The sequence below is a fragment of the Cydia fagiglandana genome, chromosome Z, assembly GCF_963556715.1.
Source record: "Cydia fagiglandana chromosome Z, ilCydFagi1.1, whole genome shotgun sequence".
NCBI lineage: Eukaryota > Metazoa > Arthropoda > Insecta > Lepidoptera > Tortricidae > Cydia > Cydia fagiglandana.
Window position 1 is genome coordinate 36321507 of NC_085959.1, and position 15991 is coordinate 36337497.

A 15991-nucleotide genomic window follows, 5' to 3' on the forward strand; every position below is an offset into this window, starting at 1 on the left:
GTAAAAACAGGCAGTATTTACAAAAGCGTAAAATAATAAAATTATGTGATTCAAAACTTAAATAATCGACTATCAAGGTTACATAAACTAAAAATTAATAAACAATGTCAAGGCTATACAAAGATAAAATTTAGAATTTAACAATAGGTACCAAATTGTGAATGTCAAAACAAAAATAGAATTACATATTACAATGGTAAAGTAGAACAGAATCTCAGTTCAGATCCAGATATTTTCTTACGTCAGATATTTTTACAAAGGTACAAGCAAATCTCCTCCTTATGGTAAGCGACAAAAGGGGACGTTTTGCCGACTGCGGATACAAATAAACGTAGTCAGCCTGGGCATAGACTAGGAATCCTCTAGACCGAGTTTAGAGCAATTATTGCATTCAACCGATGATGCCAAAAATGCGGGGGTGCGCGGGACCAGGTGAGCGAAATCCCGAATCTGGACTACGACAAGCTTCGCCGCAGCACTAATGCATTCTTTAAATAATTTTATCCTGCTGAATTAGAAAAGTGCATTGCAGGAGATATACTCCACCTTCTTTACATTATTACGATTATTTCGAAGAATTGTAGAAACCACATGTTTTAATGCTGTCAATTTACTATTTCCTGCTGTTAATTTGATCTCTAAATCACTTTAGTTGCTTTTATATTGTACAGTCAGCGGCAGAAGTTTGCGAAGCGGGCGACTTGTTCTAAATGATCTAGACGCGACTTTATTATTAAGACAATAAGAGCGTGTCAAGGTAATTTTGAACACCTCGCCCGCTTAGCAACTTCTGCTGCTGACTATACCTCGCTTGTAGTTATGTGTTATGTGTATTATATAAATCGGCGCAAGGTGACAGTTGCAGCACAAGGTGGAGAGTAATATTAATGTCATATCAACATATTAAATCTAAAACGGCTTTTTTACTGGCGGAGTATTATTACATGGGACTGACCATTGGGTGAGACCTCTGTGACCGCACATTTCCACGAATGAAAGGGAGTAATTGGTAAGGGCGGAATGAGGCTTAAGTTCGGTAAATATCAATTTCATTTGTCTACGTCAGCTACGCTAAAAATATCTATACCTAGCGCCGGCGTAGTTATCTTATTTAACCTTTTGACCGCCAAAGAGGTCAATGATAGAGCTTTTTGGTAGGCATGGCGTATTTTAAGGGGTTAATATATGAGAATACGGAGTAGCTAAAAATAACTGCATTCCCGTTGCCAGGGAGATTTTGGGATTATACTTAGCAATTTTTACTATGAGACCAACCCCGAAACCGCGTAAAAAAATTAGCTGTTTGTTTTGTGTGTTTGGGTGATTTGGCATTTTGACTGATCCATTTTCTATGGTAGAGTACATTTTTTGGCGATAATAGGGCAACCCGATTAAACTCGGCTCCGAAATTTGCGATTCTAGGAAAGACTATCGGCGCGATTCGGGAAATGAATTAGAGATTCACTAGATATGAAATAGTAAAGATATGTGACGTTCCACGGAAAAAGGTACCATTGCCCCGGCTGAATATTGGAGCGGTGTTAATAATAGCTTAAGCGCCAGCCGCCATAAGGTACCATTTGGCGTTGAACGTCACATATTTTTACTATTTCATATCTAGTGAATCTCTAATTCATTTCCCGAAACGCGCCGTATGACAATGCATCCCCCTTGTCTCGTACTCCGCGTTATAACCATACAGGGTGTCTCCTACCTACTAGAGGCAATCTCTACAATTTTAAAAATATGGCACCCGTGCAAACTACGTACTAACTTATTACTATTTAGTAAGCTCAATAAGGCTTGCGTCACAAGCCCTAATGGGCGTACTGTGACTGTGTGTTATAACTGGACGGCGATGTATATTTATGTAAATTATATAATATTTAGGTACATTTAAATCGTATCGGTATAGATAAATCGGGATTAACGCACAAATAAATGCCTTTAAATGGATTGGAAGCCAGGGCCCCGCAGGCAGGGTACCTAACTACCAACTAGGCTAGTCAGATTATTATAGTATTATAGATAGATAGTCTCTATTAATCGTAAAGTTCTACCTTTTACCTAAAAGGCAACTTAAGGCAAATAGAAACGGCATTTACAGCCAGTCTATAAAACAAACATGAACTTTGATTGACATTTGCCAGTAAACAATTACGAGTATGTAGTTCTATTGTCGACCTGTACCCAGGTTAAAATGCCCAATTTGCATTGTAATTTGAACTCTATACACTTGAGCGAAACCAGTTTGTTCTATGGCTTCTACGTGGCCGGGGCATACCTTCGCAGTTAGAAAATGATAATATGGCGGTTATCGATCGGCCCTACGCGCAAGCGTCCTTGGCAACGTTCACCGTTCAGTGCCAATTTTCAAAATTACTACGCACCCTATAATCATTTTTAGTGTAACAACTGAACGTGTATAATTTTGTTTGTCGTGAAAGTGGATCAGTTATAATTGTATTGTTGTATGTTTCGGCGATCGACAGGTTGATCGTGCGGTGTGGACGCATTGACAGTCCACCGGCCGCTTTGGGCCTCACCAATGATACGGGTGGACCAGTTGGCTTGGAGGTGCGCATGCCCGCACTGGATTCAAGGTGTTTTATCAGCGACGGTTTCAGAGCCAGTGTCAGTAATGTGAGGCTAGCGAGTGGCGCCGGGGCCCGGCCTGCCCACAAAAATGTAGCTATCGTCTTTCTCTCAACACGGTTTATTCCGCAAATACGAGTACCTAGTCATTATAATATTACAAAGTTAAATGTTTGTCGTCAATTGTTGTCTAGTATAATATCAATCGTCTCTATGGTAGTTTTTGTTGTTTTAGGTAGGTAGACAAATCTTATAGAAGGTGAGTCGTTAAAGACTATGCATACTGTGCTATGATTTTATTAGTTAAGTTACAGGAAGAAGTGCCATTTATAAATTGGTTTCGGTTTGCTTAGTTATCATTTTAATTATTTCTTATATATTATCTATTTATGTTATGTTTATTATTCTGTGCAACAGATGATTCCTGTTCCTGGCGGATACTTACAGTTGCAGGACCTTTTTCTGTATTTGTTTATTAAATATATTAATGCTTATGCGTTAGCGAATGTTATGTACTCACCTATTAAACGTGTGCTGTTCAAAGGTAATAAGTACTTATACCTACATGTCCTACCATTGACTAATACTAACAATTTACACAAATATTTATTTAGTTATTTTTAAATAATTATATACCAAGATTTTGTAACCAGATGCGTATGTCGACTTTCTCAATTATCAAGCCGACGGTGAGACCTTTTAAAATATACTTAATTCCAATTATCCTGACAGACGGTACAGAATAACAAGAAAAAATAGATGATCGTCTTATATTTATCATCTCATTTTCGTAGATAAAATAGGGATTATAAACTTATTAGTAGTTTCTAGGGTCATTCCCCGAGAATATGTCTGTGGTTGCGATAATTGCCACGACTCTTTTCATACATTTTGTATGTGTCGCGGCAATCAGACCGCAGACATATTGTTTGAGAATGACCGTCTACTGTTTTCCTTTAGACGCATAAAACCACAAACGCGAATCACCAACTCTACGCAAAAAACCACTTAAGCGAAACACCAACTACGCAAAACACCAACTACGCATAACGCCAACATGAAATTACGCAAAACACAAATCACGCTAAATACCATGTATGCGGAATACCACCTATCACAGTACGCGAAATGCCAACTAACACGATACGCGAAATACCATGTCCGCCTTGCCGTCTGTAGACTACAGTTTCAAAATAAGTCGGCCGTTTTGGAAACGTTTTGTCGGGAATTGTGGGCGTATCATACTATCGGCAGCACATTAGAACCTTCAATCGTGGATGGCGAGGGCCTGCAATGAAATACGATGTCCAACTCACAAACTTTACTGCACAAGACTCATTACAAATCACAGCACGCGATACGTTTCTTATCTTAAGCAAACCAGTGGATTTGACCCAGGAGCCGCCACAGACGTCATCTTCTCCCGTTCGTTCTCATCGTGCTTCCTCTGAAGATTCACCAAGTTATTATTGACGACGAACTCATAAACAAGTAGGTCCTTATAAAATGAAACCTCTTTAGATAACGAATGGCTGTTGTTGTTGATGATGAAAGGTATTATACTTCGATTGTAAATATATTTTACAAGTTCCAGTTGGTATTTCGCGTTTGTGGTATTGTAAGTGTTTGGTATATTGCGTAATAAATAAAATCGCCAAACACCACAACACGTCAGGTTGGTATTTCGCGTTTGTGGTATTATGCGTAGTTGGCGTTTTGCGTAATATTTTTTAGAAGTCCGCAAAATACCAAAAAACCTGGGATTGGTATTTCGCGTTTGTGGTTTTATGCGTCTAAAGGACTGTTTTAGCCATTCGTTGCGTATAGGTACACATATAGGTATTCGCGTCGTAGTGATTGATTAATCACAAACCGTTCATTTCCCTCCTTCGCCATAATCTCACGATATATACCGTACCGTTGCTAACTCTTTTAGATAACACTAACCTAAAATTACAGCTGCACTATTTATAGAGTTATAATTATATTATAACAAACATAAAAAAACGTTAAAAGAAAAACTGCAACTACGGCCGTTTTAAGAGATTAATATTACCTATATTATAATATACTTACTATTATTCGTTGATATAGGTATTATGCATGTCGGCGGCCGATCGTAAGATCAGGCAGATCGTAATGTTCTCAGGGAACGAGTCAAAGATTTTCACGTTTCACGATATTACGCCTAAGAATTTCACAATATGCCTGATCTTACGATCGGCCGCCGACATGCACAAACTAAAATAACTACCTATTAACGGCGCAATTCAGGAAATTAGAGATTCACTAGATATGAAATAGTAAAGATATGTGACGTTCCACGGCAAAAGATACCGTTGCCCCGGCTGAATATTGGAGCGGCTTTAATAATAGCGTAAGCGCCAGCTGCCATAAGGTACCTTTTGCCGTGGAACGTCACATATCTTTACTATTTCATATCTAAATGCATCTTTAATTCATTTCCCGAATCGCGCCATAAGTCTTACCAAAAATATGAACGTCTGCCGTTTCTCTTCCTTCATGGACATAAATCATTGTGTTTTCAGCCATAATTCAAAGCTAACCGTATCTTAAATAATATATAAAATACTTTACAAAACACTTAAATCTCTGTGTAAACTTCTTTGGCATCTAAGCTGTGATTTGCTTTATTTTACGAAAAAATATTTGCTAAAGATACTTACTGGCTTACTTATATAGAGCCAGTAAGTAAGCTTTAAACGCGTTCAGTAAAGAGAAATTAACAAAGTTAAGTAAGACGTTTAAAACTAGGTATGTAATCTCCAAAAGAAAAAATCCAGATCGATATGGACAGCAAGTATACAGTCAGCATAATTAGTAGCAGATAAGATAACGTGGCAAAAAATATCTACAGTTATCTAATAGCGTTATAAAAAGAGACATGAATCTAACTGTACGTATATAAACAATTCGAGCGTGGCAGATACATTGAAACGCAAATTGTAGAGCTAAATATTATGTTATTTATGTTTCTAAAACTAATAGAAATTGGCAACATTTCCGGCTTTGATTTATTTGCTACAATTGCTACTTATTCTGCATTCCTGGCCACGCATATAAATTGAGTGAATGAAAAGATAATTGAAAATGAGTTATTCACTAATAAGCATTATTTAACAAAATACAGGTTGGTGACCCTAAGTAGATTATACTTTTTTATTTCATATCGCCATCAGTTCTTTCATCATCATGCCTTTGCCTTGTCCCATTTATTTGGAGTAAGCGCAGTAGGTAATGCTCTTCTCTTCTATCATCATCTCAGCCATAAGACGTCCACTGCATAATCGCCACGCTTGGCAGGCGGGTTGGCGATCGCAGTCGAGTACACCGAATTTGAGGGACGCTGCTGCCCGTCCACCGGTGGTCTTGGACGTGGTTTAAGGACATATCCGGGTCCTGGACGTAGTTTAAGGGCATACCCGGGTCCGCTTCACTTCTCTTCTATATAGTCTGTATATTTTTTATCTCATTGTGTAATCAGATACTTGGGTCAGAAACATTTTCAGTATAAGTTAAGGTTATGTGTCTTTCCCGTGGACACCATGTTCCCAAATCGTCCCAAACCGAAGGATTTTGACCCATTTCCTTCCTATACATACATACTTATAGTCTCTCACCCAGTTCTGCAAGCGTTATGAAGCTGTCACTTTTTAACACCTGGCGATCGATACTGCTGGACACTACCTTCATTATGACACTGTCGCGTAGATAACAACGGCCATCATATAGTATGGTTCCTATTACTCTTACTTCCCTCTACGTTCATATCATTCTTGTCACATGCCTATAAGGCGATTTACCTTTAAAATGTCTGCCATTTTTAATTTGCATATCAATATAAAACTTTACATATATGTACCTTAAAAAAATCATTACATATCTCGGACTTAACAGGGTTTTCCTGCCAAGCTTACGCTCATACATAAATCCATCCTGTCTAATTATTTCATAAATATCAGGTTATCTATTACTCGATATTGTTTGGGATGATACAATTTCGCACGGTTATTATCTGACTAATGGGACTGTCAGAAACAATATTGAACTGTCTATCTATCCATCTTCGGTTCTGAATTAATTTATACAATCAGTGCCGACAACACACGACCAAATGTTGTACCGGGTGGGTGAATACAGTCGGAACTGTCATTACGAGTATGTAACATGTATCTTAACTTAGAAATACATACACAGCGTAGCGACTGACTGACCATTGCGCCTCAGCCACGAAATATCGCTCCAAGCGGAAGCACGACTCTAACGTTGGTCGCGGCTAACGTCGTACTAATTTGAAAACTAATGTAAAGAAGGGATAACTAGACATTATTTATTTATCATATGTATTTATTTTAGGTTTCTGTTCGTCTGGGCAAGGTCCGAAGATAAAAGCCTTTAAAAAGTCACAGTGGCACTCGTTATACCGACTAGATTAGACTAATTGCTTTCATTCCGCGAACGTGCACTCCACAATAACATATTTCCAAGCAAATATCAAGATTCAATGTAACTGCGACGCTATATTGTTGCAATAAAGTGGTATTTCGCATTCCAAATCAAGGAATAGCAGTGTTTACTTTTTCAACCTCATACTGAGTTGTGTTATTGTGAAATCAGCTTTTAGCTATGTGTTTTAAGATTCCGAATTGCTGTTTGATATGTAGAAACGTAGGGAGTTAACATTTCCCGTTGCAGCATAGAAACCTCTTCTTTAACATTTCATCTGGCGGCTCTGAAAATAGTTGTATTTTGTGGCCAATTTGGAGGAATGCGATGCATATATGTAGGTACTTTATCTTATTTATATACCTAATATGTACTATACCGTATTTTTAAAAGATTTTACTGACTCATTCATAATGCCAAATAAACACATCGGTTATAAAGTGATCTCATTCATATGTCGGGTAATGAACAAAGCATATCTTTTTGAGATACAGTCGACGTCAAAGATTTATGTTTAAATTTTTTGCCTCGTTCACTAATTCTCTTAAGAAATGAGCGTTCAAAGTTCAAGTTAGAATATTTTATACTCAGCACTATCTTGAATGCTTTTATCCTTTCAATGTTGACCCACCCATTACCAGGATGATCAAATATCTAAAATCCTTTGATCCTCCTTGAAATTTCTGATATTTTAACACGGTTAAGCCATTATTGGCTTAATGGGAAACGGCGAACTTTATCCAGAAGCAGCACTCAGCTCATGGTTTGATAGGTATTTAGGTTTAGTACCTACCATCGAGTTCACAAACGTTTTTACAAGCCAACGTTCCTTTCACCATTACATTACCTAAGTAATTAGGTACTTACTTTTTTCTGTTATTTACTAATTAATTGCCTGAATAATCAACTTTTGTTTTTTTTTAGACGCTTTTGTATTCGGTATAGAAACACATGTTATGATTTATGTTTCTTCAAAGAGGTGAAATTAATAATTAACAGCTAAATACAACTGTAATTAAGTGGATATATTTAATCTGAAAGTTGAACGCCCGTCGCGATCAATTGCCGCAATCAAATTTAAATGTATTTAATGTATGTTATATTTATTCATAGAGGTAAAGATTAAAGGTTAAATTTATTCTTTAATTAAAAAGGTCAAAGTATTAAAAACCGTTTGTCAGGTAAAATCGTCTAACTACATGCTCTTTCGTAGCTTCTAACTCTTGTGTTTGTACACATTCTGCACTTAAGTACAGAAGGTCGGTAGGGCAGAAGGAGCAAAGCTCTTCCTTTCTTACTGTGTCTGATCAACGTACGTATGTATATTATACTCGTGCAGTCGACGTCAAAGATATGTTTACACTTATGCACCTTACTCCTATGTAATAAGATAAAAAACGTAAACATATCTTTGACGTCGGCTGTACAAATACGTAAGTTCATGCTTTTAACTTAAAAAATGACTCGACCCGGGGCTTAATACACTTATATTAAAAATATTATTAAAAACGAGTTTCGTTCTTCAAATTTTAGTAGACTCAAAGGACTCGGGTTTCTACCAAGTACCAACACTAGAAATAAGTGAAATATACCTACCAACCAAATGTTTATTTTCGAGTAATGGCTTGGCTTAATTCCATCTGGACTCTAAATGGCATATAAATATTTTTGGCAGTGTTATCCAGGGAGAAAGGGAAATTTTTATGTAAAGATCAACGAACAGTACATACATACCGGTCTATATCTTAACCCTTCTATTGGTGTGCCGTAACCTTGTAATAATATTTATTAATTTATGAATTTATTCAGAATAAATGATCACGTGCCATGTTGCAGAATTTCACTGGAACATTTTTTTTCATACTATACTGAAATGTCACCCTATCTATACCTACATGAGAGTAACAGCGCCCTCTTGACTACGATCATCTGGTCAGGCTTTAATCCTTTCAATGTTGACCTATGATTATCTAATAACTAAAATCCTTTGGTTCTCCTTGGAATTCCTGATATTTTAACTCGATTAAGCCAATATTGACTTATTGAGAAACCGCGAACTTTATGCAGCACTCTGCTCACGGTTTGATACAAATGTAATAAAGCATAATCTTTGACCATCGTATTTTCACAGAAACGAGTTATGCTATTTCATCGTACTTTCTCGGAAATGTTCGTATATTTGTCATGCTAGTTACTTCAGTCAACGTGTGTTTCTTTGTCCTTACCCGCACATAACGTAAGTTTTTAGGGTTCCGTACCCAAAGGGTAAAACGGGACCCTATTACTAAGACTTCGCTGTCCGTCCGTCCGTCCGTCCGTCCGTCCGTCTGTCACCAGGCTGTATCTCACGAACCGTGATAGCTAGACAGTTGAAATTTTCACAGATGATGTATTTCTGTTGCCGCTATAACGACAAATAAATACTAAAAACAGAATAAAATAAAAGTTTATATGGGGCTCCCATACAACAAACGTGATTTTTAGGGTTCCGTACCCAAAGGGTAAAACGGGACCCTATTACTAAGACTTCGCTGTCCGTCCGTCCGTCCGTCCGTCCGTCCGTCTATCACCAGGCTGTATCTCACGAACCGTGATAGCTAGACAGTTGAAATTTTCACAGATGATGTATTTCTGTTGCCGCTATAACAACAAATACTAAAAACAGAATAAAATAAAGATTTAAATGGGGCTCCCATACAACAAACGTGATTTTTGACCAAAGTTAAGCAACGTCGGGAGGGGTCAGTACTTATGGATGGGTGACCGTTTTCTTTTTGCTTTTTTTTTTCTTTTTTTTTTGCATTATGGTACGGAACCCTTCGTGCGCGAGTCCGACTCGCACTTGCCCGATTTTTGACCAAAGTTAAGCAACGTCGGGAGTGTGACCGTTTTATTTTTTTTTGTTGGATGGGTGACCGTTTTATTTTTCTTTTTTTTGTTTTTTTTTTTGCATTATGGTACGGAACCCTTCGTGCGCGAGTCCGACTCGCACTTGTCCGGTTTTTATACTAACATTATGGAAACATAAGAAACCCTAAGAAGCTAAATATATAAATTTTCATACAATTAAAGAGGTTTTAATTTATATTGCCCAATTCAGTAGATCTACACACAAGAAACGGCCCATGTTCGTTCGGGATTTCGGAGTTAGTTGTAGTATAACTTTAGTTGCCGAACTTACCTCTTGGAATTGGTATACCTAGCAAAATATGGATAAGGGTTGAAGGAACCCGAGATAAATTGTAGGCTTTAAGTATAAATTTAAAATGTGGCTCATGAGCGAAGTGTTCTACGATTATACAGAATACTTTAACCTACCTATTATGACATAATAGTACGTTACGACTTACGATACAAGTGCGAAAAGTAGGAAATTCGCAACGAGTGGCGATAAATTGTAACACGACCGAAAGAATAAGACTAATTATCGCACTAGTGCGGTAAAGTAGCAACATATGTACTGTAAATATCATAATATTATTAATATTATAATTTTAATTAATTAACCATACAATTTGTGATTTTATAATCGTAATTTACAAGATATAATTGTACAGAATGTACCCACTATCCCAACTCGACTTATAACTTCTTGATATCAATAAAATATTTGTATTTTGATATAGGCTGTGGACAACGACTACGGCGTAGGCACTTGAATCATCTGACTACGCTTTAAGTAAGGGTCTAGAGAGCACTGAGCAAGCAGACTCAAGATACCCGTTAACAGGGCAGGCCAATAACTTGACCGCGTTTCTCATGGCTCCTCTACAGTCCAGCGTCGGCAACCTTTTAGCAACCAAGGGCCACATACTTAGTAGTTAACGGAGGTGACGCGGGCCGTACTTTGTTAATATTTATGACTTTATGAGACATTCGGCGCGATTCGGGAAATGGATTAGACATTCACTAGATATGAAATAGTAACGATGTGTGACGTTCCAAGAAAAAAGGTACCCTATGACGGTCGGCGCTTAAACGCTATTATTAAAGCCGCTCCAATATTATTGCGGCCATAAGGTACCTTTTGCCGTGATCGTTTGTCACTATTACATACAAAATAGCCAAAGCGGCACTCGGGGCGCAAGTGACAGGTTCACGAGCCGCATACGGCCCGCGGGCCGCAGGTTGCCGACCGCTGCATGGCTGCGTCCCTTGGAGTGGCCGGCGCTGACCCGTCGTGTAGAGGAGTCAAAAATTCGGCCAAGTACGAGATGAAGGCGCGCATTGCGAGGCCCGCACAACTACACAAATTATAACTGAGTTATAATTTATTTTTTAATGACACCAACCTATCCATAACATTTGTTATTATGTTTTATTACTTTTATTAGTTGATATAGTTTGCCATACAATCACGCCATAGTTTATGTTTATTTATGTTTTACGAGACTAAAGTTCTCGCTGCGCTCAAGCCTCTAATTGTTATATGTATATATCTACCATATAATCTTTTAACAAAAACATTACTTTCTTATTGGATAAATAGCTATTACTGTACAGTTGCTTGTTGCGTATCTACATCACACCCCAATCAGATGCCAATGAAATTATATTACATATTTATAATAAGGTTTTACCTTTAGTCCCCAAGTTCGTGTGTCAGTCTGGTTTAATTAGAAACTTGGCATTTTACTACACTTCTACCAAGAATTCTTGCTGAAACTGCTATCAGTCTGCAATATTACGCCAGCGTGTCAAAGACGTTTCTAAATTGCTTTTTTAATAGGTAAATTTGCAATATAGGTTCATGCAGATATTAAACTTCACCTTCGGAATGGCTTTTATAAATGCATAAGTAGATTCCTGAGGATACGGCCATAGGTACGTTCTTTTTAGGGTTCCGTACCCAAAGGGTAAAACGGGACCCTATTACTAAGACTTCGCTGTCCGTCCGTCCGTCCGTCCGTCCGTCCGTCCGTCTGTCACCAGGCTGTATCTCACGAACCGTGATAGCTAGACAGTTGAAATTTTCACAGATGATGTATTTCTGTTGCCGCTATAACAACAAATACTAAAAACAGAATAAAATAAAGATTTAAATGGGGCTCCCATACAACAAACGTGATTTTTTAGGGTTCCGTACCCAAAGGGTAAAACGGGACCCTATTACTAAGACTTCGCTGTCCGTCCGTCCGTCCGTCTGTCACCAGGCTGTATCTCACGAACCGTGATAGCTAGACAGTTGAAATTTTCACAGATGATGTATTTCTGTTGCCGCTATAACAACAAATACTAAAAACAGAATAAAATAAAGATTTAAATGGGGCTCCCATACAACAAACGTGATTTTTGACCAAAGTTAAGCAACGTCGGGAGTGGTCAGTACTTGGATGGGTGACCGTTTTTTTTTTGCTTTTTTTTGTTTTTTTTTGCATTATGGTACGGAACCCTTCGTGCGCGAGTCCGACTCGCACTTGCCCGGTTTTTTTTTATCAAAGTTAAGCAACGTCGGGAGAGGTCAGTACTTGGATGGGTGACCGTTTTTGTTTTTGCTTTTTGTTTGTTTTTTTTGCATTATGGTACGGAATCCTTCGTGCGCGAGTCCGACGCGCACTTGCCCGGTTTTTTCTTGCTTTTTTTTCTAGTTTCATGCTTTTTACAAAGCAATTTTCAGTAGGTAGTAGGGTGTTAGTTTTTGTTAATTTTTTGGTAGTCTTCTAGAAACAAGGCGCCCAACCAACTGTATGTATTCACATCGGCTGGCCTATTTGACGACAAAATAGGTATTTTTCAGAAACAACTTTTAAAATATAAAGTTATGGCGTAAAACAAATTATTTGAATATAATTCAGGTGTTGTATTATGTTAGATAGAGGTAATATATTTATCGAAAAAAACCGGCCAAGTGTGAGTCGGACTCGCGTTTCAAGGGTTTCATACATTAGTTGAAACACAATTTTTAACAATGTATTTTTTATGTGAAACGTGAGTATGTGTATGATGTATTTTGTGTCTATCTTTTTAATATTAGACCCAGTAGTTTCGGAGAAAAGTGAGGGTGGGGGAATGGTCATTTCTTGGCTATTTTCTTAAATAACTTCTTAACTATTTATTTTAAAATTACAAAAGAAAAATATTTGAGATTCTCATGAGCTCTTTCATTTGATATACATATATGTAACGCGATGTAGTTTGAAAACTTTATTTTTTAATTTTCTCATTTACCCCGAGGTGGCCCCCACGTTTAAAATTCATTTGTTTACGTTACATGTCCGTCTTTGGGTCACAAACTTACATTACCAAATTTCAACTTAATTGATGGCCCAGTAGATTTGGAGAAAATGGGCTGTGACAGTCGGACAGACAGAAAGACAGACAGACGCACGAGCACGAGCGTTTTTACCTTTTGAGATGCGGAATCTAAAAAATGGTAGTAGACCGACTTATATGACACTTCGCCAGTGGTAAAACCATCAAAAGTAAGTCAACACCAGTAATCAAACACTTATTTACTTAGCAGCTACTTTGCCCAATGAGCTTTGTTTACTCAGTTTCAGAGCACTTAGGCTACAGATGGATACTCGTATTATTTAATTAAGGTTTCTTAATGAGTTCCACGGTCCTCGAACGTTAATGGAAGCTTGAAATGGAGTTCATTTATTTGAAACCTAAACAAATGTAAATAATTGAAGTACGTTTAAGACTGCTTAGATGTTTAATTGGGTTTGCTTGACATGTTGAGATGGATTTGAAATTAAACTGTAGGTTATGTACCTACAGTTGAATATCTTAGAAAATTTATGATCGACTGATGGTTATATGAGTTAAATCCAACAGAACGGAAACAGTAAATACGAGTATAGGTACCTAAAATGATGCGCTTAGTTTGTATTTAACACGCAAAAAAAATCAAATAATGCAGCGCATTATTTTGCATCTACCGATTAAATTGCGGTTTTCAGAAACGGTTTTTGGAAAAAAGTTTACTTAGTGCCAGTATAATTAATAGGTACATAGGTACATAATATCACAGTCAAAACAATACTTAAAATGCCCGTCTCTCCTGTGAATATCACCGTAAAAGATTATTTAGCCTAACTTTGTTATAGAACCCACACCTGCCATTTATCTACTTACTGACTACTGATACCTATGTGATAAAATCATTACTTTTGCACACAAGTTTATTTTTTGTCCTGTTTTTTTTTTTTTTTATTATGCATGGGTTTACTCATGGCCACAGACTAGCCGAGGCGTAGACGTGGCCTACGATGGAGCGAGCTCGCCCAGAAGGTGCCTGTTCACTCTTGATTTGAAGGTTGCCGGGTTATAAGAGCACGGAAATATAGTGAGTGTCCTGAGAACACAGTGATACAGTGGGGAATTATGTTGAAATTTATTTTAAAATCAGTTTTTTTTTATCTTCCCTAGATAAAAAGTCTAGCAACCATGCCAGATTGGATCTGGTTGCTGGCGGCGGCGCTGTTCGGGGCGGTGTCAGCACTGGCTATCCCGGTCGCTATCCTGGTGTACTTCCTGAGACCGTTCGACAAGACTCCTCCGGCCGATGACCTCTCCAGGGAGCCGGTTACTTTACCAGCAGTAAGTTTTCTTTAATTTCTTTACCTGGCTTAAAAGAGCAAAAAGGTATTAATACCTACAGTAAAGCACTTTCTCCTAAATTAACGATTCACAAAGAAATTTTTATAGCTTGCTTCTTCATATCCTATGAAAGTACCGAATCCTCCATTAGGCGTTGCACACACTTGGCCGCTTTTTTATACTTTATAACAATAGTACATTACTACAGAGGCCGGGACAAAAGGGGTTGCCGGCCGAAGACATATACTTAGACGGCCGAGCGAAGCGAGGCCGGATAGGTCTGAGCGCGGGCAACCCCATTTCCCGCCGAGGTATGTATAGTGCTTTTCTCAAACATGCAATGAAATAAATAAAATAAAAAATCCACGAAACCCAAGTTTTATTTATAGAAAAAACTAAAAGTAAACTACACCCAAAATATAACCAACACGTACCTATATCATTATCACGCGTATGTTTTACACGAGTCGTGTATTTTTACTACCCGTATATTTTCATGTATCTTTGATTTTTTCGTCTTGTATCCGTCTGACTGTCGTTTTCGTCACAAAGGTTTACATAGTCTTTCATGTTGATATCATGTTTCACATACATCGTTGCTTTATGCATGGAGTAAATAAGTATAATTTCCACAGTGTTGACGAATTTGTAGTTACATTCATTTAAAATATGCCACAAAACTGTTTCTAATAAACTGTAAGCCATTTTTCTTAGTTTCTCAAAGAATAAAATTGCCATAAGCAACCATATACATACTTCGTCTTTGACTTAGCGGCAGAGGCAGCAAGTTATTTAAAATCAATTCTGCTTACGCTGCCAATTCCAACACATACGATTACAATTAATATTAATTTCATTATTTCGTCGGAACTCATATTAAAGTCAAAAAATCAACAACGCACCATAAATCCAATAAAACAGAATGAATATTTTTCAACTTTACCTCCATAACAATTAAAAAAAATCATTACGCGTGTTTGAGTAGACCTTTTTACCGCTAACGTTTAGATGAAATATTTTAAAGATTTTTATTTGTGTAGTTAAATTTATAATTTAAAATTATAGAATGTATTATTTATTAAGTTCATGTTGATTTTATACAAATAAAACTGCAAATTATAGCAAACATTGTTTTTTGTTTTTTTTTTATAGGCGTAGTGGCAGAGTGTCATTACGAACCATAAAGCAATAACTGCCTCTAGTTTTTTTTAATGGATGAATGCTACGATGCTGTGTCACAAATATCTGTGAAATGAAAATTAAAAAAGAGGACTTTGCCGGCCTAGGCCTGCAAGATGTGTATGAAATTCCATTAACGACCTTTTGTCCTAGCCGCACCTGAAACGTCATACTTCGCAGCCTATTATAAGGAACATAACATCAA

The 15991-nt window shown here is 37.4% G+C and overlaps 1 protein-coding gene across 3 annotated transcripts in view; it reads left to right on the forward strand.

The window, feature by feature from the left end:
* The first annotated feature begins 2310 nt into the window (after positions 1-2310).
* Positions 2311-15991, forward strand: part of LOC134678626 (PDZ domain-containing protein 8) — a 55942-nt gene continuing 42261 nt past the window's right edge. Inside the window, exons 1-2 of one of the 3 annotated variants that reach the window (XM_063537266.1) lie at positions 2311-2854; positions 14437-14607. In XM_063537266.1, the coding sequence (XP_063393336.1) occupies positions 14455-14607 (153 nt within the window). In that variant the 5' untranslated portion in view covers positions 2311-2854; positions 14437-14454. The remainder of the gene's footprint in view (positions 2855-14436; positions 14608-15991) is intronic. The other 2 variants (XM_063537265.1, XR_010100215.1) reach the window with 2 other exon arrangements.